Here is a 26,615-nt window from a genome sequence, read left to right as displayed (position 1 = left end):
TTAAGAACAAATTCTTATTTGCAATGACGTCCTACCCCAGCCAAACCCTCCCCTAACCCGGATGACGCAGTGCCAATTGTGCGCCACCCTATGGGACTCCCGATCACGGCCGGTTGTGATACAGCCCGGGATCAAACCAGGGTCTGTAGTGACACCTCTAGCACTGAGAGGCAGTGCCTTAGACCACTGCGCCACTGAAGCTTAAATTCACTGGCACTAATGCCATGGAATTTGTAAAATATAAAACAGTTTGGACCTTGCAAACAGATTTAAGTGAGAATGAGTACTTTGGTGTTCAAGTTCAAGAAGGGGTAATTAATTGGGTTACTTCGCATTTTATTTGTCTCAAGGAAAAAAGCCCAAAAATGTTTCCCACACAACAGTATTACACACTGAGCATTGTTGCATGGTGACCTATCGCCACCTTCCTACTGCGTTGATACCAGGATATATTATTATTGATTTCCACTACTGCGTTGATACCAGGATATATTATTATTGATTTCCACTACGGTATTGATAACAGGATATGTTGTATTCTGTTCTATGAGTGATTTCAGCTGTTCATGTGCAGATTGAGATTTTAAAATCAAATTCACTATTGTCCTGAAATATGTTCTATTGGTTCTGGGGGGAGAGTCTGTAATTGATTGAATAGCCTATAATGTAAGGTAATATTCTGGTACCAAGGAAAAGTCTACTATATCACTGACATCAGTGTATGCACTAATAATGTATCTAAGCCCTGGATTGCTGACCCTCTCCTATTGGCCATTGAGAGGCTTTGAAGCCACCATATTGGCTCTCCCCAGTGGGAGCAGTCCTCCATAGGAATGAATGGAATTCTACAGTATTTCAATTCAATGTTTCAAGGAAAAAAAATGCATGTATTTATGTATTTTTTTTCTTGTGTGGACAGTAACGGTACTAAAAAAAACAACTATGGAAATGTTTTAATATATTTTTAATTTTGTATTTGTATGTTTAGCTCACATAATATTATTTAAAAGTATGTATGAAGGTGTCTGGAATAGAATAAAAATGTCACAAACGAATGTAGACATTAATACATGCATTTCTATAGCTACCAAAATAAAAGAAGTACAACGGAGAAGGAATACCAAGATGGCTTCAATAAAGCGCTCCCTGTTAGGCATCCAGAGTTTATACACAACATTGGAATGAATGCACATCGCACACATTCAGTGGCAACATTTGACATCAGCCACTGCTCGTGTTAACATTTGACATCAACTACAGTTGCACTGTTGCCGCTCAGTGAGTGTCTGCGGGAGACAGGGGTCGCCTCGGGCGGGGCGGAGACTGGCAGGTCTTCAACAGAACATGTGAAGTTATCTCGAAAGTTGCTCAATTTACTACTATCTAATTATTCAAAATGGGGAAGCTGGTTGTCATATCACTTTTTGTTGCTGCTTTATCAGCATTTCTTGGAGAGAGAATTATTAACTTAAAGTAGGCTGTGTTTATGTAGTTGTAGCTTTTTTTTAGCTGTAATAAAATTGCATGCTAGCTGTTATAGTAGCTAGCTAGCCAATTTAGTGTTTTTGCTAGCAACCTCAAAAAGTTGTTTTGTTGATAGCAAGCAATATAAGCCAACTAACCGGTTTTTCTATTTAACTTTCCTTTATTAGCCAGTGCTTTATTACTGAGTAATAATGGTTTGGGTTATTTTCACTTTTCTGAATTTATAAATTGAGAGATTGAGGGTCACTACATGTTGTTGACAAACAGCAATGCTGTGCGCCAAGCAAATCTGATCTCAATGCTCAAGTTACAGTAGTCTGAGGCTATACTAAATGTGATAGCTGTCTAGGCTATATTTAATGATTGTTTGTACATAGACACATAAAAATGCCCTAAGTCATAACTACAGTGTTAAAACTGCAGTGTTATTCTGTGTTATTATAACCATTTGAAGGGATGTAACTATGAACCTTATTTTACATGTTGCAGGAAAAGGACTCTTGCTTCCAGAAAGCTTGTCCAAACCCACCTCCCAAACTGCCATCCAATCAAAAGCCTTGGTATGTACAGTACACATGAATGTACAGGACATGGGGAACTTTAATAGTGCTGGCATGGATATAAAAGGCATGCCTTTCCATAAGCTCTATGCCACATGTTCAATGGTATTATATGAAGTAACTGGACAACGTTATTTGCCTGTAAAGCCGTATCTGAACACATGTGATTTGATTTCTGACAGAGTACGGATCAGAGGACCTCACAATACTTCCCAATGGACTTGCTATTATTAGCACTGTGAGTTACAACATTGACTTGGCCCTATATGAAACACGCAACATAAAAAATGTAGTCGTAAATAAATGTATTAGGCTATCAACATATCCTAATATTAATCTTAATATTATTGGAATTACTAGGGCTTGAAGGATCCTGTATTGCCGTCCTATTCAGATGACCCTGGAAAGATGTACACCCTTGATATGAGTGAAGATTCTAGGATGAAACCAGTGGAGCTCCGCATGGGGAGAGGCTTTGACCTGGACTCCTTCAATCCACATGGAATCAGTGTATACACAGATGAGACGGGTAAATAAAACCCATAAGCTGTGTCACAAATGGCACACTATTCCCTATAGGGCTCTGGTCAAAAGTAGTGCGCTATATGGGGAATAGGGTGCCATTTTGGGACGCAAACAGGTTTTGAAATGCATCTGCTGCTCTTCCCAATCGTCTCTTGTGTGAAAAGAGAACTGTCAAAAACACAAGACGGATCAATTGATTGAGCTGAATCTTTTCTCCACTTTCCAGATAACTCAGTATACCTGTTTGTGGTCAATCACCCTCAAAAGAAAACACAAGTGGAGATCTTTCTGTTTGTTGAGGAGGACCACTCCCTTGTCTATGTGAAAACCATAAAGCATGAATTCCTTCACAGGTATGCAAGAGCTAAAGTCATGTCATTGCTTCAAACCAATTTGGTTTGTTACCTAGATTGTCGGTAGAGTTTCATATTACAGCAGGGCTAAAAGTGTAAATTACATGGTAACAATATGGAAATGTAGCCTATCCTCTTAAACTTGGCTAAGACTGAGAGTTTGGAGAAATTAGGGATATTTGAACTGAGCACAAACTAATGATCATTTTTGTTTTGTCATATTATGCATCCAACAGTTCTTTAATATGCCATTTAGAGTAAATAGTGATTTAAGTTGATCTGTGGTTTTCTCTTAGTGTGAATGACATTGTGGCTGTGGGAGTGGAGAGCTTCTATGCCACCAATGATCACTATTTCAGTGGAGGCACTCTGAATACTCTGGAGGTACTTCTGGCTCAGCCCTGGTCTAACGTTGTGTATTACAGCCCTGAAGAGGTCAAAGTAGTGGCTGAGGGATTCTACATGGCCAATGGCATCAACATCTCACCTGACAAAAGGTACAATAATTAGATAAATAATGTATTCAACTTCTATAGCTCTATTCAAGTATTCAGTCCCGTGTAGCTCAGTTGGTAGAGCATGGCGCCTGGGTTGTGGGTTTGATTCCCATTGGTGACCAGTATGACACTTTTAAAAAAGAATAAAGTACTCAAATGTATGCACTCACTACTGTAAGTCGCTCTGTATAATGGTGTCTGATACACACAGTTCAATAATCCTGTCCATATGGGCAGTCAAACCTGTTACGTGTTTGATTATAGAGTGGATATCACATGTTGACATGATAAGGTCTGTTGATGTGATGTTATGTAACATATAACTATGTATGTTTTCATGTAGGCACATATATGTGGCTGACTTATTTGACCACAACATACATGTTTTGGAGCGACTGGAAAGCAATGGTTTGCAATGGTTTGGCCCCAGTAAAGGTAAAATATGTTTTACACCTGGTAAATAGTCAAATGGACTATTGAAACATGCTGCTCTGTTGAAAGCCTAAATCTGATGTGTTTATTCTCTCCCATTGCTTGTGTATCTGAATCCAGAATAGGCTCTTTAAAACTAATTTCATGATATTATTATTTTAAAAAGCATGAGCTGGCGCACACCCAAAGAAAATGATTTAGTGTAGAGGTGCTGACTAACGGCGAATAAACTATGTCTAAAAATATAGAGAGTCGCACACCGAATATATATAAAGTCCCAGTAATTTATTGGGTAAAAAAAACAATGTTTTGGCATTCACTGTGTCCTGAAGAAAGCACCCTGAAGAAGGCACCCTCTGCTCTCAGGCGCCCTGAAGAAGGCACAGTGATGCCGAAACGTTAGGTGTTTTACCCAATAAATTACTGGGAGTTTATATATATAGAGTGTGTGACTCTCTTTATTTTTATAGCATACGTGATATTATTCTTTGTCACCAGGTCGTGGAAGTGGGCTCTCTTGTTGACAACATTTATGTTGACCCTGAGACTGGCGACTTGTGGATAGGTTGTCACCCTAATGGCTGGAAACTATTTCGAAATGATCCTGAGGATCTTCCTGGATCTGAGGTTCGTACACCTGCCGTGTGCTATTGAAACTTCCTGAGTGAACTGCTTTCTGGATCATATACCAGCAGTGTATCTCTGTACTATACACCAATATTGTTTTCACATGTTCACGCCTCTACTATGCTATTGTAAAAGCTGCTGGACTACAGTACATTCCAACTACTGTACGAGAGGAAACACACAAGCGCAATGGACTTAGAGTGGATATGAACTGGACTTAAAGTGGTCTTAGAGTGGACTTAAAGTGGTCTTAGAGTGCACTTAGAGTGGACTTAGAGTGGACTTAAAGTGGTCTTAGAGTGGACTTAGAGTGGACTTAGAGTGGTCTTAGTGGACTTAGAGTGGACTTAGAGTGGACTTGGGGTGGACATGGACTGGACTTAAAGTGGTCTTAGAGTGGACATGAACTGGGCTTGGAGTGGACTTGGAGTGTATTCAGAGTGGATTTAGAGTGGACTTGGAGTGGTCTTGGAGTGGACATTGAGTGGACTTGGAGTGGACTTAAAGTGTACTTGGAGTGGACATTGAGTGGACTTAAAGTGGACTTGGACTGGACCTGGGGTGGGTGTCTTTCTCTGTAATGCTCACTGTCTGGTATACATCTACATTTCATGATATTGTTTTCACAGGTGATTCAGATTAAAGACATCCACTCTGAGAAGCCAGTGGTGACCCAGGTCTATGCTGATGATGGCAGTGTGCTCATAGGATCCTCTGTAGCAGCTCCCTACGGAGGAAAGCTTCTCATTGGAACAATCTACCAGAAAGCCTTGGTCTGTGATCTAGCCAAGGTAGACCAGTAGCCAATGCTTTATGTACAAAACAGGCTTCCGACGTGGGTTGTGGTCGGAAGAGTGCAAGTGTGCAACATACTGAATGTTGCAGATGGAAATGCAATGAATAGAGTTAACAAGATTCCTTACTCTATATGACAGGGAGGGATGTCTGTTCTACATAATATACAGTGGGGCAAAAAAATATTTTGTCAGCCACCAATTGTGCAAGTTCTCCCACTTAAAAAGATGAGAGAGGCCTGTAATTTTCATCATAGGTACACTTCAACTATGACAGACAAAATGAGAAAATCACATTGTAGGATTTTTAATGAATTTATTTGCAAATTATGGTGCAAAATAAGTATTTGGTCATTTTTCTGGCTCTCACAGACCTGTAACTTCTTCTTTAAGAGGCTGTATATCTAGCTGAAAATTCCTCAATGTTGTGCCATACTGAATTCTGCCGTGGCCTGTGGGGTTCAAGTTGATAAGTAAAAAAATATATTTTAAAGTTCATTCATTGCATGCTCTGTCTAATCACAGGAAGTTAGATTTGCAATAAAGTTGACAAAATGATATGTCAAAGATAACGCTGGTGCACTGAACAAGACCTGTAACAATACAATACATAGTAATGTTGTATAAAAGTTGATAAATGACAGGAGAAATGACTTGATAAGAATAATCTGACTGTTATTTTTTTTTGCCTAAAATGACATACCCAAATATAACTGCCTGTAGCTCAGGACCTGAAGCAAGGATATGCATATTATTGATACCATTTGAAAGGAAACACTTTGAAGTGTGTGGAAATGTGAAATTGATGTAGGAGAATATAACACATTAGATCTGGTAAAAGATAATACAAAGGGGGAAAAAAACATGTATTTTTTATTGCATCTTTGAAATGCAATAGAAAGGCCAATATCTCACTTAGGAGTCTAGGTGCAATTTCACTAGATGGCAGCAGTGTATGTACAAAGTTTTAGACTGATCCAATGAACCGTTGCATTACTGTTCAAAATGTTGTTTCAAGTCTGCCCAAATTTGCCGAATTGGTCAATTAACATAACTATAGAGAACATACAAAAATGATATGGTAATAAAAAATGTAAGTTTACACACTTCTAGGAATGTCATAAATTATGGATAATTAGCTTCCCTACAGAAAATACACCAACCTTCACACATCTAGATGTGATGTTTTTTAATATAAAAATGGATTTTATCAAACAAAACTAAGCTACATTTTATCTCTGGATGACAAATCAGAGCAAGATTCTGAATGTAAGTATGTTATTTACCTTCAGAGGTGAATATATCAAACCAGTTGCTGTGATAAAAAATGTTTTGTTGTTGTGCACTCTCCTCAAACAATAGCATGGTATTTTTTCACTGTAATGGCTACTGTAAATTGGACAGTGCAGTTAGATTAACAAACATTTAAGCTTTTTGCCCATATAAGACATGTCCTGGGAAATGTTCTTGTTACTAATGAAGAGGGTTAAACCAAGGCCTTATACCTTTTAAAGGGTTAATAAATTATCTTATGGTAAACTGTAAGGTCTCCTCTTCAGGAGACCTCTGTGTGTGTGTGTGTGTTAAAATCTGTTTTTGAGTGATGTGACCTTCAGACACTATCAGAAGGCGTCTACATTCAGACTCCTCCTGTCTGGATCCCACCGTGGTTATCTGGTTTTCTGAGAACACAAGGCTGTCACAGACCTGATGAAACCAGCCACCTATCAGAAGATACTTACACTCGTTCATACTTGTGATGACAGGTCAAGTTTCAGTTAAACCCACTTCTGAGCTTTTAATTGCTGATAAGATGGTTACTGCTGTCAGAGGGAGGTTAGATTTATTAAAATGTTGTTGCCAGGGAAACTCATGCAAGGAGGACTGGGAGAGGCTATATGAGTCTTACACATTTTGCAGAACTTGGGGAGAACTATTATGTACTGTTATACTGTACTCTGTACCAACTTCTGCCTACAATTGTATTACTAAAATGAGTATTTTAATACTTAAACTAAGAGTCTGTGTTTCCTTTCCATTACTAATGTATGTTTGATAATTATATAGACCTGATCATCTGTTGAAGAGATTGACCAACACTTACAGCGTCATGCTAATCACATTAGCGCTCTTTATTTCAACTGTCCCGTGGGGGGGACCGATCCCATAGAGGCAGTGGTGGAAAAAGTACCCAATTGTCATACTTGAGTAAAAGTACCTTAATAGAAAGTTACTCAAGTAAAAGGAAAAGTCTCCCAGTAAAATACTACTTGAGTAAAAGTCTAAAAGTATTTGGTTATAAATATACTTAAGTATCCAAAGTAAATGGAATTGCAAAAAAATATAGTTAAGTATCAAAAGAAAAAGTAGAAGTGTAAATCATTTCAAACTCCTTCTTTAAGCAAAGCAGACGGACCCATTTTCTTGTTTTTAAAATGTATGGATAGCCAGGGGCGCACTCCAACACTCAGGTATAATTTACGAAAGATGCATTTGTGTTTAGTGAGTCCGTCAAATCAGAGGCAGAAGGGATGACCATGTGTTGTCTTGATAAGTGTGTGAATTGGTCATTTTCCTGTCCTGCTAAGCTTTCAAAATGTAACTTTTGGGTGTTAGGTAAACTCAATGGAGTAAAAAGTACATTCTTTCTTTAGGAATGTAGTGTTAAAAGTTTTTAAAAAATATATCAATAGTAAAGTACAGATACCCCAAAAAATGACTTAAGTAGTACTTTAAAGTATGTTTACTTAAGTACTTTACACCCCTGCGTAGAGGTTAAAGTTCAATTACAGGTACATCTCACTGATTTGACATGGAAAACCAGTATTTTATGTTTTCTACCCTCTTTGTAAAGTGAACTAGATTCAGTTGTGATGTAACTGAATATTGTATTCTTCACAAGTGTGTTAACTTCTTTACATTAAATGCGGGCTGCTAATTTGGCGTGCAAGTCTCAACTGTTGTTTAGTTGTCAACTCATTTGTCTGAAAAGCAGCAAACAAGTGATGTGGACAATATCATTATCATGAACCCGGGGATCACAGTTTTAGGACTGCAGATTTGACCTCCCTCTAGGAATTGCTAAACTACAGCACGCCCCATGGTTCAACTGTGCAATTACACTCTGCCTGTACACAACACACCCACCTTTTGCACACGGATTTCATAACCTTTGACCAAGGGAAAGAGTTTGTCTGCCATGAAGTGGGTGCTTGTTACCATCTGCATTGCTGCATTGGCAGCTCTTTTGGGGCAAAGACTTCTTAAATTGAGGTAGGCTGCATGGTTGCTGAACATTTTAACATTATAGGGCATGTGTATCTTCTTTGGAATGTCTTCTTCGGAATCATGCTACATTTTCCTGATCAGAGTTTACAATATTGACCTGATTGGCATTGTCAACAGAGGCCTCAGACATTAAAAGTGATATTTGAAAAATAGGCTTTTAGCAACTTTGAAGTGAACTACTTTAGGTGAATTGAGCAGTGGTGTGAGAGTGTCAAAAGCTGAATTCAGAATGATCTGTGTTGCTCTTGCTTTCACACCAAAGTAATATTAACCGGGTTCTATTTGCAGTGAAATAGCCCTTGCCAACAGAGAAGTGCCTGTAAAACGCCTCCCCAACTGTCACCTATTAAAGAATATAGGTATGTCTGAACCAGTCCATTAAATTGTAATCATAATGACATTATAACAGTTCATGCTTTAATTAATACATATAGTATAGTTCTTCTATGTTTCACATCGGTGTGAGATAGATACCAATGTAATGTTGAAATAGCCTGTTCTACTTTGAGCCTGTTCCAGTTATTCCAGTAGGCTCAAAATAATGAGTCTTCTCAGTATGTGTGATGAGATCAGGCTGTATAACCGCTAGTTGGGCAAGTGTCAGGGCTGAAGTCCATTAGACTAATAGTCCAAGTATCAACGTGTCCCAGCATGCTTTGTTTGGTGTCATGATGATGATGTTATGTTTAATGAAGGCCTTTGGCCTATGGGATAAAAATAATACATTGATATAGGCTATTGCTAATGGTTTGTGGACAATCCTATATGTACAGAATATGGAGCAGAGGACTTCACCATACTTCGAGATGGACTGGCCATCATAAGCACCGTAAGTACAATCCATTGTCATGATGCGATCCTTCATGGCAAGTATATTCTGGTAAGGCACACTGAATAATTCAAATATTGTCCTCAATTCATAATATTGCCTGTTGAACATACCTCCCTCACACTGATGATAAAATAACTATTTTTACAGAATAAAACAGCTGTTTTTAATAATACAATACAGACAACCTATTGTATCCCAAACTGTACCCTATTCCCTACATAGTGCACTAATTTAGTCAAAAGTAGTGCACTATATAGGGAATAGGGTGACATTTAGGACTTTTGAGGACCCTGTCACTCATGTCAAATCAATACCACCACCCAGGGCTTGAAATATCCTGGAATGCCCTCCTTCTCTGATGACCCAGGGAAGATCTATACCCTGGACCTGTTGGACCCCAGACTGATCCCTGTGGAGCTGACAATCAAAGGAGACCTGGACCGGGACTCCTTCAACCCCCATGGAATCAGTGTCTACATTGACGAGACAGGTAAGGTATGGGAGATTTAGCTCTCACATATGAAATTAGTTTGTTTCAAAAACATAGGACATGTGGTAACTTCACAAAGTGGACCAGTGAGCTTTGTGTAATCACCCACCCAACCAATAAAATCCACAGCGTATATAGAGACACACTTTGACTGTGAATCTCTCTGCCAGACACTTTCCCTCATCAAGACCGGCTAGACCGTGATGGCCAGCTGTTTGATTCAACAACATACAAAAATGGAAATTACACAATATATGTTTATAATATATTTTATTAATAAAATATAAGTACAATATACAGTACCAGTCAAAAGTTTGGACACACCTGCTCATTCAAGGGTTTTTCTGTTTTTTAAAAACTATTTTCTACATTGTAGAGTAATAGAGAAGACATCACAACTATGAAATAACACATATTGAATCATGAGGTAACCAAAAAAGTGTTAAACATATCTAAATATATTTTAGATTCTTCAAATTAGTCACCCTTTGCCTTGATGACACACTTTGCACACTTTGGCATAAAGAAAAACCCTTGCATGAGTAGGTGTGTCCAAATATTTGACTGGTACTGTATAGCAAAACAGTGCAGTATACAGTAAAACAATACAGTATACAGTAAAACAATACAGTATACAGTAAAACAATACAGTATACAGTAAAACAATACAGTATACAGTAAAACAATACAGTATACAGTACAACAGTATACAGTAAAACAATACAGTATACAGTAAAACAATACAGTATACAGTACAACAATACAGTATACAGTACAACAATACAGTATACAGTAAAACAATACAGTATACAGTACAACAATACAGTATACAGTACAACAGTACACAGTAAAACAGTACAGTATAAAACATGTGTCAGCAATTATTCTAGTTACTCAAGTCAGAAATCGCAGCAAATTCCTCCATTCCAGACCAGATTATCCCAAATTGGAACACTCTTCAGACCATTGCCTATGGAATTATGAACACTACTATGTGTGTGTGTGTGTGTGTCTTCCCTGTCAATCAATAGAGAGCCTTAGACACCAGAGGAGACAGTAGAGGCGATATTTCTCACTGCTGAACTCCCATCTCCTTCCAGATAAAACCATCTATCTGTTTGTTGTCAATCACCCTCAACATTACACGAGCCAGGTAGAGATCTTTCTATTTGTCGAAGAGGACAACACCATTGTGCACCTGAAAACTATAAAGCATGATCTCCTTCATAGGTAGGTGTGAGATGTTTACATTTACATGATGTGGATGAACCACATTGGCTATGTACTGTACAGTATGACCAGTGAGAGTTCCACAGTGGTGTGTTTCTGCTTGGCTAACTCTGTATGTTTTTGCCCTTTACTCTCTCAGTGTGAATGACATTGTGGCTGTGGGAGTGGAGAGCTTCTATGCCACCAACGATCACTCCTATCCCAGTGCAGTGCTACACATGCTGGCTGTGTTCCTGGGTCTACCCTGGGCCGACGTGGTTTACTACAGCCCTGGAGGAGTGAAGGCAGTGGGCGATGGCTTCCTATCTGCTAACGGCATCAACATGTCACCCGACAAAAGGTGCCTTCTTTGTTTCCACAATTGTAGTAAAGTCTACACAATTGAGAATCCAACAGTTTAAAATGTACAACTTGGTTGTGCTCTTTGGAAGTGTGTTATGCAGTAAAATAATAAATGTGTTCTTCCCCCCCACAGGTATCTATACGTGTCTGCTATTTTGGACCATGAGATTGCTGTTTTTGAGATAAAGAAAAACAAAGACTTGGTACATGTCAAGGTAAAACTTTTTCACTACATCAAATATGAACGCAAACTTCTTTACGGGCATAATATTATATTTAGTATTGTTTCTAGAGATGGTCCAACCGCTGTAATACAATCAGCCATCACATTCCTAATGATGTCTGTCTCCAACCAGTCTGTAGCCGTTGGGTCTCTCTGTGACAACATCGAGGTGGACCATGTAACAGGTGACCTATGGCTGGGTTGTCACCCTAATGGAGCAAAGGTAGCAGTATATGACCCTGAGGATCTACCTGGATCTGAGGTTAGTACGTCATTTACCATGTCCTCTCTAGTTCTATTATATTATAGGAATAAATTCACTCTGATCTCAGTTCCAAATGGCACCCTATTCCCTATAGCAGTAGTTCCCACACTTTTTATAGTCCCGTACCCCTTCAAACATTCAACCTCCAGCTGCGTACCCCCCCTCTAGCACCAGGGTCAGCACACTCTCAAATGTTGTTTTTTTGCCACCATTGTAAGCCTGCCAAACACACACTATACGATACATTTATTAAACATAAGAATGAGTGTGAGTTTCTGTAACAACCCGGCTCGTGGGAAGTGACAAAGAGCTCTTATAGGACCAGGGCACAAATAATAATATAATAATAGTCAATCATTTTGCTTTTTATTTAACCATCTTAGATATTAAACCTTATTTGTTCATTGAAAATTGTGAATAACTCACCACAGGTTAATGAGAAAGGTGTGCTTGAAAGGATGCACATAACTCTGCAATGTTGGGTTGTATTGGAGAGAGTCTCAGTCTTAAATCATTTTCCACACACAATCTGTGCCTTTATTTAGTTTTCATACTAATGAGGGCCGAGAATCCACTCTCACATAGGTACGTGGTTGCAAAGGGCATCAGTGTTTTAACTGCACGATTTGCCAAGGCAGGATATTCTGAGCGCAGCCAAATCCAGAAATCTGGCAGTGGTTTCTGATTAAATAAAATCTTCACAGAACCACTTGTTGCAATGTTTATGAGTCTCTCTTGTTCAGATATCGGTAATTGGACTGGAGGCAGGGCATGTAAGTGGACTGGAGGCAGGGCATGAAAGTGGACTGGAGGCAGGGCATGTAAGTGGACTGGAGGCAGGGCATGAAAGTGGACTGGAGGCAGGACATGAAAGTGGACTGGAGGCAGGGCATGAAAGTGGACTGGAGGCAGGGCATGTAAGTGGACTGGAGGCAGGGCATGTAAGTGGACTGGAGGCAGGGCATGTAAGTGGACTGGAGGCAGGGCATGTAAGTGGACTGGAGGCAGGGCATGTAAGTGGACTGGAGGCAGGGCATGTAAGTGGACTGGAGGCAGGGCATGTAAGTGGACTGGAGGCAGGGCATGTAAGTGGACTGGAGGCAGGGCATGTAAGTGGACTGGAGGCAGGGCATGTAAGTGGACTGGAGGCAGGGCATGTAAGTGGACTGGAGGCAGGGCATGTAAGTGGACTGGAGGCAGGGCATGTAAGTGGACTGGAGGCAGGGCATGAAAGTGGACTGGAGGCAGGGCATGTAAGTGGACTGGAGGCAGGGCATGTAAGTGGACTGGAGGCAGGGCATGTAAGTGGACTGGAGGCAGGGCATGTAAGTGGACTGGAGGCAGGGCATGTAAGTGGACTGGAGGCAGGGCATGTAAGTGGACTGGAGGCAGGGCATGTAAATGGACTGGAGGCAGGGCATGTAAGTGGACTGGAGGCAGGGCATGAAAGGGATAACCAATCCAGTTGTTTGTGTCATCCGTTTCGGGAAAGTACCTGTGCGTAATTTCACACCCAACTCACTCAGGTGCTTCGCTATATCACATCACCAGTTTGGGAATACCTGCCCTATAGAGTATACTCCCTATGGGCCTTGGCCAAAAGTAGTGCAGTGCACTGTATAGGGAATAGACTGCCATTTGGGACACAGCCCATGTACCAAAAGCTTTAATTGGTTTTCTTTATCATAATTTGTTTTATAGGTCATTAGGATTCAGGACATCCACTATGAGAAGCCAGTGGTGACTCAGGTCTATGCTGATGATGGCAGTGTGCTCATAGGATCCTCTGTAGCAGCTCCCTATGAAGGAAAGCTTCTCATAGGAACAGTCTACCACAAAGCCCTGGTCTGTGATCTGAAGTAGCCAATGATTCCTTCCAGACATCTGATTTCCAAAGTCTGTGTGTGTATATATAGATGCAGTAATGACACTCAAACTGTATTGTTCTCAAAGTCTGTGCTGTTTCTGTATAGTACATCTTGTCTGGTGTAATATGATTGAAAAGTATAAATATTCCACATGGTTGCCACAATATAACACTGCAATTGCTGTGATGCATGGCATGTGTAATTATGTTAAATGATAAGAGGCCGTCTGCGCTCTTTTAAGTTCCTTAGTACTCAATAGTGTCTGTTCCAGGTGCGTAGGAGTCAAAATAAGAATACTGGAAAAGATGAGAGACCTGCACACTGTCGAAAATGGTGGACTATTTGTATTGATTAAACAGTTATATTTCATTATTTTACTTTGACATATTGTTGATCATCGGTCTTTGGGGGAATGTTTTTCGGGGGGGGGGGGGGGGGGGGGGTAATGACAAAGCAAAAAATACAAAATGATTCTATATCTCATATCTCCTTTTTCAAGTCCACTACCACTACATCTACTCATATAAAAAACATGGAAATTGCATAGAAACTCATGTAAACTTTATTTCTGAACGCAGTTTGTAACAATAGACAAACTACATTGCTTTCAGTTTCTCATTTTAGAGTCAGGTAAATCACACTGGCAGCTCTAAGGAGTCCATTGTTTGCTATATTTTCCTTCTTTTACTTTTCCCACAGACCAAAATGTGTGTTTAACATCGAGATAAAGATAACAGAGAAGACAGGAAGTTGTCCAGACTGTGTTCATGATCTTAGGTCTTGATAATCTTGGGTCATACATTTCACTGATCACGATGTTAAGGAAAACCGTTGAAAATGTGTTTCCACTCCTCACCACAGGGGAATGTGACCAATCCTAACTCTGCCATAGTCTCTGGTTGTCCCAGGACCTTGTTATGATGCTTCTACATCATTCAGTTCAGATGGATAAAAAGGTGTGATGGGGTGATAAATAAAAAGGTGTGATGGGGTGATAAATAAAAAGGTGTGATGGGGTGATACATTAAAAGGTGTGATGGGGTGATAAATTAAAAGGTGTGATGGGGTGATAAATTAAAAGGTGTGATGAGGATGATAAATTAAAAGGTGTGATGGGGGATAAATTAAAAGGTGTGATGGGTGATAAATTAAAAGGTGTGATGGGGATGATAAATTAAAAGGTGTGATGGGGGATAAATTAAAAGGTGTGATGGGTGATAAATTAAAAGGTGTGATGGGGGATGATAAATTAAAAGGTGTGATGGGGTGATAAATTAAAAGGTGTGATGGGTGATAAATTAAAAGGTGTAATGGGGGATGATAAGTTAAAAGGTGTGATGGGGGTGATAAATTAAAAGGTGTGATGGGGGGTGATAAATAAAAAGGTGTGATGGGGTGATAAATTAAAAGGTGTGATGGGGGATGATAAATAAAAAGGTGTGATGGGGTGATAAATTAAAAGGTGTGATGGGTGATAAATTAAAAGGTGTGATGGGGGATGATAAATTAAAAGGTGTGATGAGGGATGATAAATTAAAAGGTGTGATGAGGGATGATAAATTAAAAGGTGTGATGGGGGTGATAAATGAAAAGGTGTGATGGGGTGATAAATTAAAAGGTGTGATGGGTGATAAATTAAAAGGTGTGATGGGGGATGATAAATTAAAAGGTGTGATGGGGGATGATAAATTAAAAGGTGTGATGGGGTGATAAATAAAAAGTGTTGATGATCCGCGGACCCATCACAGACCCATCATACCTTTTTATTTATCTGAATTCACAGGTTTTACGCACCAACCAAACTTCTAGGAGAGAGCGATAGTCCCCTTTTGATTACATCATTCAGTTCTCCATGAAGAGGATGGATCCAAGGCTTCAGCCTTTCTCATCATTCTCCTCTCCCGAATCCCCCTCCACTACCTTTGATACAGTAAACCTATTCTCTCCACCATCTTGATTCTGAACATTCTCCTCTTTGTTGATGTTAGGACCTAGATCGGCAGGGTTTAGGTTCTCTTTTGAGTTGGACACATAAACAGCCTTCACTCTAGTGTCCCTATCCAGACAGTTCTCCTCAAACCCAGGGTCTTTCATAAAGACAGGGTCATCCTCGATAAGCCTCTGCCCCTCCTCTCCCATCCCAAAGCTGCTTAGTAACATATTGTGACTGATGCTGAGGTGGCGCCTCAGGCGGCGTGGGGAATGCTCCAGGGTTTGGATATTCGTCCCCAGGATGTCACTACAGCTCTTTGAACGACTCAACTCCTTGAATTCCATCTTCGGCTTCGGCTTCGCGGCAGCGCCAATCTGCCTGATGGCGGTGCTGTAGTCCTCATGCTTCTCAGACAGGAAGTTGAAGATGTCGACGGCGGTGGGGAGGCGGCGAGGGCTGCGGATGTCGTCCTTCTCGAGCTGCCATCGATGGTCCAGGTGGTCCATCCTGTGTCTCTGCCTTCTCTTCTTCAGGACCTTGTGAGCCGACACCACCATGTGGACGTTCCAGCTGAAGAAAAGAGACAGCCAGGCCAGACCCATGTAGATCCACACCTCTGCAAACACCCGGTACAGCCTTGGGTAGTCTATGTTTGGATTGATACCTGTGGAGTCAAAAAGAGAACATAGTTTAATTAAGTATATGTCACCCTTTCTTCAGCTTGGACAAAGCAGGATTGCACCAGGCAATGAATCCAACTCCAAATAACTTTATGATCCTCTAATGTGAATTAGGTGATATCATGATCTCTTAAATATAAACTAATATTTTCTGAGGAATGCCATCTACTTCATGAAAAGCCTATGTAACTACCTGCGACGTAGTCCCCGAAGCCGACAGTGGTGAGGGTGATGAAGGAGAAGTAGAAGCCCTCCAGGTACGACCATCCCTCCAGGGACATGAACACAAACGGGGGGATCACCAGGTGTACCAGCAGACCCCACAGGAGGAAGATGGCCGTGCAGATCAACTGGACCTTTTTCTGCAGACGGCACACGGGGAGAATCAATCAATCATTCAAATGTATTTAAAGAACTTTGTGACAACTGCTGATGTAAAAAGGGCTTTACAGTGAGCCGGCCTAGACCCCAGAGAGCAACCAAAGCAGCAGCTAAAGCACAGTGAGAAGAACAAGCAACGGCATGTGACACAAGTCACAATGTTAGACCAATCCCTTTGATTTGACCATGTCAATTGTCATTTTTGAGTGTTCCACCAGATCTGGTGACAAGGCTAACATGTCTTGTAGGCTTTTCCATTAGTTGGACCATACGGGATTCAGTCATTAGTACGCAGCTACAGTGGCTAAACGTGGCTGACCATTGGCTAATCCGCTGTTAATAAATGCTTAAGTCATGTATTGCACCTCCCAAAAAGTTGTTGATAGAAATCCATATCAGTACATTAGACGTGCTGAGAGACTCCCAGTGAGTCTTACCACACTAAGGCCTTTGAGTACCAGGACCTGTCCCAGGCGCTTGGCTCTGTCTCCGAAGAACGAGCCCAGCTCACTAATCCAGGTGAGGCAGAGAGGGATCCCACACAGGCCATACAGGATGCAGAATATACGGCCGCCAGCCGTCTTTGGGGCAACATTACCATAACCTGCAAATCACAAACGTATAGGCTTTCAGACGGGGGTGGCAGCTTCATTTCTGCTACGGTTAGACATTGGGTAACTGAGTTAGCAGCTGTTATCGGAGAGAGATGAACATGTTTCAATGTTTCCAGTGTTGTATTCAAGATATTGCCCACCTATGGTAGTGACAATAGTGGCAGCAAAGACAACTGAATTGGTCCAGTCCCAGTTGTTGTAGGTATTCTCTCCAGTGATGGTCACACCTTGTCCAGCAGCGTCTGACACCACCTAGGGAACAGAGTGGGTTATCACACTGTACAAACAGAGCTGATTGGGGTTATCTTAAACGTTAACGGGTTTCATTGGGATTCATTTCAGGAGTCTTCACACTCTAGGTAAACACAGAGTTACTTTGGGAATCTAAATCCACTGAGATTGAGCAAATAAAAATATAATATGTTCCCACTTTGATTTGTTTGAAAAGTATATTTTAGTCATTACACACAAACAATAGACCCCTGTTATATATTTCCAGAACCTTCAAATAGAAGGACACAACCGTAATGAATGGACTGACAACGCCCTCTGTAGTCTCGTAAACACGACCCTGGACAGCAGTGGCATTGAAACATTGGAGGCAACCCGGATATCTAGAGAGACAACGCCCTCTGAAAATATGCTGCCCCTTGGCTATTCTACGGTAGCAGAGTGGCACTGAGACTCTGATTTGACACTATAAAATGTATGTCAAATGAAAACCAATGATTGCAAAGTTAAACAAAACATACAACTCTGCACAAGGACTACTTTTAACAATTTCCACTGAAAACATATTGGCTTGAAGAACAGTGCAGACGCAAAGTTTGGCAACATAATGACTGCAATCTTCTGACGTCATTCTGTTACCAACGTAGCATCTGCACTGTTATCGGAGCAAAGAAAATGGCAAACCAGTTCTTCTGAACTGTCCCAACATGCTGACTTGGCTCCTTCGTTGAAGAGCACAGAGATGATGAAAACGCATGTAGGCTCATCAGTGATGTGTTCTGTTGCTATAATTGAAACTTGATTTATAAGTGTAGTAGTGCTCCAAGCTTTTACTGCAACAGTGAAAATAATCTATTCATAATAACATATAAAAATACAAATATGCACATCTATTATCAATAACACAGCCATATCAGTACTGCCAAGGACTGAAATGTCCTAACTTGACAAGCTTTGTTTAGATTAAATAATTTCAGATGATCTACAATGTTATTTTTTCATGTAAAATTACCCACAAAGCATTTGACATCAGGCGATGCCTTTTGGACGTCTTTTTCTGATCCTCCATATTTTGGGGGTATTTTTTTGGAGCCCCGATTTCAATGTCCACGAACGTGGATTTTTGGTCCCGTCCGGATCAAATCTGAACCAATCATAGTTGTCCAGACCGGCCTATATTTGGCCCAAACGCAGACATGGATCTGGTCCACACAGACCAGATGTGTATTTTATCATTAGAACAATACCCAGCTAGTGTTTGTTTTTCCATGTATATTTTGGACATTCAGCAGATGCTCTTATCCAGAGTGACTTACAGTCAGTGTATTCAACTAAGGTAGATAAACAACAACATATCACAGTCACAGCAAGAAAAAAATATTCTGTAAACGTTACTCAGAATGTTATTGTAGTTAAAGTGGTCTGTTGGTTCATTCTGTATGCTGGCCTACTTTGATCATCATTGCTGCCAGTTTTAAAGGATTTGAAAAAGCTAACATTACTGCATGTGATAGATGGGAGCAATAATACATATTTGGTTTCTTACTTAATAGAACATGTATAGCATTTAATTTTTTGCAATAGAATCAACGTCTGGAAAATACATATTTTTTCCATTCATTCAGCCTCTAAAATGGACCTGATTTCAACGTCCAGAAAATAAGTATTTTTGACATCCATATAACACTTATTTTCGAGGTCCCAGAGGTCTAAGCTTTCATTCAGCACCTGAAATGCCCTGGGTAGGTTTATTATCCAGGGACAACGTCCATGGGACTAAATAGTTGTCGAACAGTAGGCCTAAAACATAGTGCCAATTCTACGGTAACAGAGGGATTCTGAGACTCGGATTTTTTCACTTTAAAATAAACAAAAAACAATGATTGCAAAAAAGTTCAACAAACCACACAACTCCATGCACAAGGACTACTTTTAACAACTTTCACTGAAATGTTTACAATACATTTGCTTGAAGAACAAAGGTGCATAGAGTTGTACGGTTTGTTTAACTTTGCAATTATTGTTTATTGTTTGACATACATTTGGAAGTGAAAAATCCGACTTTCAGCAATAGCTGTTACACCTTGGAATCGCCCATAGTGTAAAATACAGTTTTAGAGACATAATAAAGTTCCAATGCTGACCAAGCTGACAACACAGTAATGATATTCATTAAAACGCCGATTGGGAATATAATACATGTATTCTAAATTGAATCCCTACATACCCCCAAAATATAGTTCAGATCTTCTTTAGTCAAGCACGGATATGTTTTAAGAATGTTTTCCTTTTGACGGGAATATTCGGATTTGGCCAATTTCCAATTGGGTTCTTCAAGTATTTGAAATATTGCTGCCCCGATCGATAGGTAAAAAATGATACCTGACGTTAATACAGGACCCTTATCAGACATTGCCGATCACTTAAAGATAATCCTCATTATAAAACTCGCATCAGAATTGTTGCCCAAACAAAAAATAGGACGCGTGTTGCATTCAAACTTCTCTTCCTGGTTCCTGTGCTGGGTAATTACAAACGTGGGAGACTGGGATTGTGATAATACAATGGAGGAGGACAAATTCAACCCAGTCCACATACAAGACATCGTTTCAGGTGTGCGCCATTGTTTAGCCTATAGTATCATTTTCAAAGTGACAGAAAAAGGTTTATGTGCCTTTCTGATTTCCACAACCTAGCTATATGGGTTTAAAGCTGGAATCCGTAGCTGTGAAACTGCCACGTTAGCCTAGCTACTTCAAACAACGAACAGTTTTCCCTCCTCGGACATCATTGCACATCATTGCAGTGCGATATAACAGCAGATTATGTACTTCTCAAGCTTCATAATCAAAGCAAAATCAATAAGAAACGCGACCAGTGGCACTGTTCACTGTATGCTGATCTCAGATGTAATGCTGTGTGGATTAAAGGTCTCAAATTAAATATCTTTATTGAGTTTTGACTGATTGAAAGTCTCTGGCTGGGATGTGTTTATGGAAAACAGCCACATAGACGTCTACCATTACGAAAAAAGATTGCAGTATAACTGGTGTATGCTGCAAATACCGCGTCCAAAATAACACCGTTTTTTTACTGCAGTAATTTTGCAGTGTATTTGCAGTTCAACTTCAGTACACTGGTTATTCTGCAATTACTGCCTTCAAAATACCAAAGTTGACTGAAGTTACTGCACTTTTACGGCTGTTTCAAAACTGTACTCTTTTTTGTAAGGGTATAATTGGTTGAGATTTGGTCTGGTCCATTTGCCCGCCAACACAGATGACTAAATGTTGTTTGGACAGCACAGTACAGTAGAGAACTATACAGTAACCGACTGTACATTACATTAAAAAAGTAGAGTACAGTACAATACAGTATAGTTCAGTACAGTATAATGTACTGAATTGTATACTACTGTACTCTACTGAATCAAACTCTACTGTACTGTACTGTATTATCCTGTGCTCTACTGTACTGAACTGTGCCATACTGTGCTGTTCAAACTTGTGAAGCATAGCCTAGACGTCTATGATTCGTTCAGATTTGGTCCGGTCTGGAGCAACCACATTTGTACTTGTTTGGGGGCCGAAGCTCATTAGTATAATCTCCAGTTTGCAAGTATTTGTTTTTTACAATTACATTTTGGTCATTCAGAAGCAGAAGATGTTATACATTTTGTTTTATGAGATATCAGTCAGTTAACGTGACTATGAATTATGAAGCCTTTATGTGCTTGTTTTGATTACATAAATGCTTCAAAATTCACAAAAGGTGATTTTAGCTGAGATTATCTCATAGAACCAAAAGTATAAGAGCTCCTAAACTTGTGTTTACCACAGACATTATTTTCGGCGTTTATCCAACCCCCCCAAACATGAATTTCCACATAGGTTTGGGCCAATGAGACATTGTGGAGTTAGTGCCTACAAAAAGACACCATGTACTATTGCTCTCTATAGAGTACCACAGTATGAGTCATAATACCCATAACAAACAGGGAAATGGTTCCAATTGTTTTTCTACCAGTCATTTTCCCCATAAGGGATTTTAGAAACACTTCAAATAAGGCATGTGTTTTGTGTAGGCTTACCCTGGTGTGATGTTTTGATAACAGTGTAAATATCTCTATGACAAAGTTACTTTTATCAATATATTTGCCTGTATTTACCCCCCCCCCCCCCCCCCCCCCAAAAAAAAAAAAAAAAGAAATGTTAATTAGCTGCTAATGTGGCTATCATAAAGAACTCCAAATCCCATGATGATCTGGAGGAGCATGCCGAATCGAGGCAAAGGTTAAAAAAAAAATCTCTGGATTAACTATCTAATGTTAGCTAAATGTAGTAATTCATAAATTGGCTAAATCTCTTTAAATTGACAACTCTGTGAACTGTCTTTTGCAAGTTTGAAATTGACACAATACCTGTTAGCAAAGATGTCAGCTACAGATGGATGACGTGCAGGAGCTTGCAGGGATTTGTAGTCTTGCATGATGACTAATTTGATGCTAATTAGCACTTTGGAATCTGAGTGTAAATAAAGCCGAATATATTGATAAAAGTCACCTTGTCTGAAAAAGATTTACATGGTTGTCAAAACATCACGCCAGGGTAAGCCTGACTTGCCTAGTTCAATAACGGTTAAATAAGATGTTTAAAAGCCTACACGTAACACAGGCCTTATTTTTATTGTTTCTAAAATCCCCTATAGTAAAAATGAATGGTTGAAAAATGATTGGAACCATTTCCTGGGCACCCGAAACGTGGATGTCGATTATGGCAGCCCCCCGCACCTCTCTGATTCAGAGGGGTTGGGTTAAATGCAGAAGACACTTTTCAGTTGAATGCATTCAGTTGAACAACTGACTAGGTATCTGCCTTTCCCTTTCCCTGTTTGACCGCTAGGTTTTCGTGGGTATTATGACACCTCCACTGTGGGGCTCAACATTCTCAACATTAAAATATTACTCACTCTGGAGTCAATGGAAGGGACCGCCCCATTCACCATTATCGTGTTGAGCAGGGGAGAATCGCCCTTGTGTTGGGTAGATTAGCTTCTAAACTGACCAGCCCTTTTGGAGCTCACACACACACAATCACACACACAAACACACACAGAGATAAGAGCAACCGTCATGACACACACACATTTTCTCACTGTACTGAAAAACAAGTGAGAGAGGTGTATCTTCTCTAATGAGGGCTTTTGAAAAGGTCACTCACTGTATGACATCTTTCCTGTTAGTCAAAAAATAATAATAATGTAACCTATACCGGAAACCTCTGAAAACTCATATTAGAAAATGTATATCTTATTTTATGAAACTATAACAGTTATCAACAGTTGATAATATATGCGCATATATACTATGCATATTACTAGTAGTATATTTCTAAACGATAGCATTCTCAAAGAGTTGTGGAAAATAAGAATGAGGCCTTAATCTTACTCAGATAATTCATAGAGAAAACAAGAAGGTTTAGGACAAAAGCAGATGAGGGGGAAATAATGCATTAATATGGTCAGGTGTGGAAAAGAGAGCATTAATATGGTCAGGTGGGGAAAAGAGAGCATTAATGTGGTCAGGTGGGGAAAAGAGAGCATTAATGTGGTCAGGTGGGGAAAAGAGAGCATTAATATGGTCAGGTGGGGAAAAGAGAGCATTAATGTGGTCAGGTGGGGAAAAGAGAGCATTAATGTGGTCAGGTGGGGAAAAGAGAGCATTAATATGGTCAGGTGGGGAAAAGAGAGCATTAATGTGGTCATGTGGGGAAAAGAGAGCATTAATATGGCCAGGTGGGGAAAAGAGAGAATGTCTGTGGTCAGGTGGGGAAAAGAGAGCATTCATGTGGTCAGGTGGGGAAAAGAGAGCATTAATGTGGTCAGGTGGGGAAAAGAGAGCATTAATGTGGTCAGGTGGGGAAAAGAGAGCATTCATGTGGTCAGGTGGGGAAAAGATAGCATTAATATGGTCAGGTGGGGAAAAGAGAGAATGTCTGTGGTCAGGTGGGGAAAAGAGAGCATTAATGTGGTCAGGTGGGGAAAAGAGAGCCTTTCTGTGGTCAGGTGGGGAAAAGAGAGCATTCATGTGGTCAGGTGGGGAAAATAGAGCATTAATGTGGTCAGGTGGGGAAAAGATAGCATTAATATGGTCAGGTGGGGAAAAGAGAGAATGTCTGTGGTCAGGTGGGGAAAAGAGAGCATTAATATGGTCAGGTGGGGAAAAGAGAGCATTAATGTGGTCAGGTGGGGAAAAGAGAGCATTAATATGGTCAGGTGGGGAAAAGAGAGCATTCATGTGGTCAGGTGGGGAAAAGAGAGCATTAATGTGGTCAGGTGGGGAAAAGAGAGCCTTTCTGTGGTCAGGTGGGGAAAAGAGAGCATTTCTGTGGTCAGGTAGGGAAAGGAGAGCATTAATATGGTCAGGTAGGGAAAAGAGAGCATTAATGTGGTCAGGTGGGGAAAATAGAGCATTAATGTGGTCAGGTGGGGAAAATAGAGCATTCATGTGGTCAGGTGGGGAAAATAGAGCATTTCTGTGGTCAGGTGGGTAAAATAGAGCATTAATGTGGCCAGGTGGGGAAAATAGAGAATTAATATGGTCAGGTGGGGAAAAGAGAGCATTAATGTGGTCAGGTGGGGAAAAGAGAGCATTTCTGTGGTCAGGTGGGGAAAAGAGAGCATTAATGTGGTCACTCAGGTCAGATTAAATACCATATACTATGGTGCTGAACCAGGCAGATAGGTTATGTCATTGTGTTATTTTTGTACCAAGAGAATGTGCCAGGAATGGCCACTGGGACTTAGTAGTAATATTGGGACAGATGTTCAGACAGCACAGCTGTTTAAATGAAATGTCCCTAAAGCTGCTTGAACTGTGCTTAGTGCTCACTGCTTTACCCAGAGACAGGGCTTTCAAATGCATACCTCTTTGAGGGCTTTCAAATGCATACATCTTTGAGGGCTTTCAAATGCATACATCTTTGAGGGCTTTCAAATGCATACATCTTTGAGGAGGAGTGCATCTGACTGTCATACATTTTTCATCATATTAATTGTGAATGAAAAAAGTGTAACATTTTATTTTAGATGAATACACTAGCCTTATTACGAAGGTTATTAAAATATGAGGGTAGCGGAATCCAGGATAGTTTGAAGTCAAAAAGTATTGTCTCCTTGACATGTAGATTCGTGCAAGTGTGTTATACCCCGTATACACAGCGGGATTAAAACTGAAGATCCCACAACAGAGAGAGAGAGAAATCAAGCTGGCACAAGGCCCAGTTGAACAAAGCGTTCTTTGACCACACATTCAAAACCTGTTACGCACTCCACTGCATAAACCTGATGGCACGGTGGTCAGGTAAATAGTATCCCAGCCTTGACAAGAAAAGCTACCTGCTCCAATGCTCCCATCCAGCAACATTAGGTTACCATCTATTTTATTTACCCCGCAAGTAGAGCGCATATCATCTAGTATCGCTCAAGGTTTGGTTTCTATTGGAGTGAGCACCTGACCTAGTCCACAGGGGTATCCCCACCCACCCTCAGCTGCCTGCGACCAGCAGAGACGTGCTTCGTCATTGCAAGACGCGTCACTGGAATACTCGGATCAATATGCTGTAACTTCTGAAGGCGTCGGGAAACACTTGAATTATGATGGCGGAATAATACCAGGAAGAAAACAGGAAGAAACGTCTCACCTCTCAGGTAAATAAAAACGAGAGTGCCATGTTAGGGAAACATCGAAAGTCTAATATAATCTAATATGGAAGGCAAAAATCGGTTTATTTTTTTGCGCAGCCGTCAATTCAGTTCGCTTGAAGTTCAAATTGCGCCGTGTTTGTGGGAATGGGTGGTGAGACTATGTCAAACACCAGAGGGATATTGCAGTTTATTTTCTAAATGTAAGTAAGGAAATGAAAAATATATGGACATTAAAACGTATAAATGATCGAATGCTATTCCCATCCAAAGAATGGTGGACTGCTGTTCTGGGATTTTTATTCGTTGTTTGGACTGATCTTGTTTGACATCTGGCCCATAGACCCGTACAGAGACAACAAGAATGTTAACAATTGGTGTAATTATCGGTGTCCAAACGTCCCACAATTGGGATGGTGTCTGACTACTCAGCCGTTTAGTCAAAATATTTCGCTTTTCTTCACAAACAGCGTTGCAATTGATCCAAATTTAGCTCTAGACGTTGTGTTATTTCAATAATAACGATTACATTTATCAGACTTGCCTCCCTTTGAGATCCGAATTTTGCTTTACTAGCCTATTTCTACATTGATGTTGAACAGGTGTTTCCGAGCCTACCACAGAAAGCCTTTGCGCTTGGCCTTGTCAAGACAGTCCACTTGCTTATATTTGGAATACCTCCGTTTAATACAATAATACCTGTTATTACTGTTATTTCATATTTTGCTGATTTGTATTAGGCTATTTGATTTAAATATATATATATATATATATATATATATATATATATATATATATATATATATAATATAGGCCTCTTTGGTGTGTCTGTATTTTTTTTTTTTTTACCCTACCCAGAGTCCAGTACCCACCGAGCAGAGGAGCCATAGACTTTATTTCTTGACAGTTTTACAATTTAATTAAACATTTAAAGCTGAAATGTCTTGAGTCAATAACTATTCAACCCCTTTGTTATGGTAAGCCTAAATGCGTTCACGAGTAAAAATTTGCTTAGCGTGGATTTTAGCTTACACTAATAGTGTTTAACATGATTTCGAATGACTCATCTCTGTACCCCACACATACAATTATCTGTAAGGTCCCTCAGTCGAGCAGTGAATTTCAAACACAAATTCAACCACAAAGACCCGGGAGGTTTTCCAATGCTTTGCAAAGAATGGCACCTATTGGTGGATGGGTAAAAAAATAAAACTGACATGAATGTCTGTTTTGAACATGGTCAATTTATTTATTTCACTTTGGA

The 26,615-nt window shown here is 40.1% G+C and overlaps 3 protein-coding genes across 3 annotated transcripts; 2 read left to right on the top strand and 1 right to left on the bottom strand.

Annotated features, from left to right (window-relative positions):
• Positions 1-1,284: 1,284 nt before the first annotated feature.
• On the top strand, positions 1,285-7,287 carry LOC118937655 (serum paraoxonase/arylesterase 2-like). Its single transcript, XM_036937356.1, is given in 10 exon segments — positions 1,285-1,473; positions 1,975-2,045; positions 2,228-2,283; positions 2,406-2,574; positions 2,797-2,923; positions 3,220-3,420; positions 3,764-3,833; positions 3,835-3,855; positions 4,351-4,479; positions 5,109-7,287. Coding segments are annotated over 10 exon segments (1,095 nt in total). The 5' UTR covers positions 1,285-1,396; the 3' UTR covers positions 5,283-7,287.
• Positions 7,288-8,392: 1,105 nt separating this feature from the next.
• On the top strand, positions 8,393-14,194 carry LOC110506813 (serum paraoxonase/arylesterase 2-like). The gene is made up of 9 exons (XM_036937349.1): positions 8,393-8,546; positions 8,850-8,920; positions 9,335-9,390; positions 9,718-9,883; positions 10,984-11,113; positions 11,253-11,453; positions 11,589-11,670; positions 11,812-11,940; positions 13,645-14,194. The coding sequence occupies exons 1-9, from the start codon at positions 8,473-8,475 to the stop codon at positions 13,804-13,806; spliced, it is 1,071 nt and encodes a 356-aa protein (XP_036793244.1). The 5' UTR covers positions 8,393-8,472; the 3' UTR covers positions 13,807-14,194.
• A 161-nt stretch (positions 14,195-14,355) lies between these two features.
• Positions 14,356-20,063, bottom strand: LOC110520731 (potassium channel subfamily K member 5). Its single transcript, XM_021598151.2, has 6 exons — positions 20,033-20,063; positions 18,667-18,707; positions 17,560-17,671; positions 17,243-17,409; positions 16,618-16,786; positions 14,356-16,408 (listed from the first exon to the last, which is right to left on the bottom strand). The coding sequence occupies exons 1-6, from the start codon at positions 20,061-20,063 to the stop codon at positions 15,687-15,689; spliced, it is 1,242 nt and encodes a 413-aa protein (XP_021453826.2). The 3' UTR covers positions 14,356-15,686.
• Positions 20,064-26,615: the final 6,552 nt, after the last annotated feature.

Source organism: Oncorhynchus mykiss, chromosome 2 (genome assembly GCF_013265735.2).
Source record: "Oncorhynchus mykiss isolate Arlee chromosome 2, USDA_OmykA_1.1, whole genome shotgun sequence".
Classification (NCBI taxonomy): Eukaryota; Metazoa; Chordata; class Actinopteri; order Salmoniformes; family Salmonidae; genus Oncorhynchus; species Oncorhynchus mykiss.
This window is presented reverse-complemented; position numbering and strand designations above follow the sequence as displayed.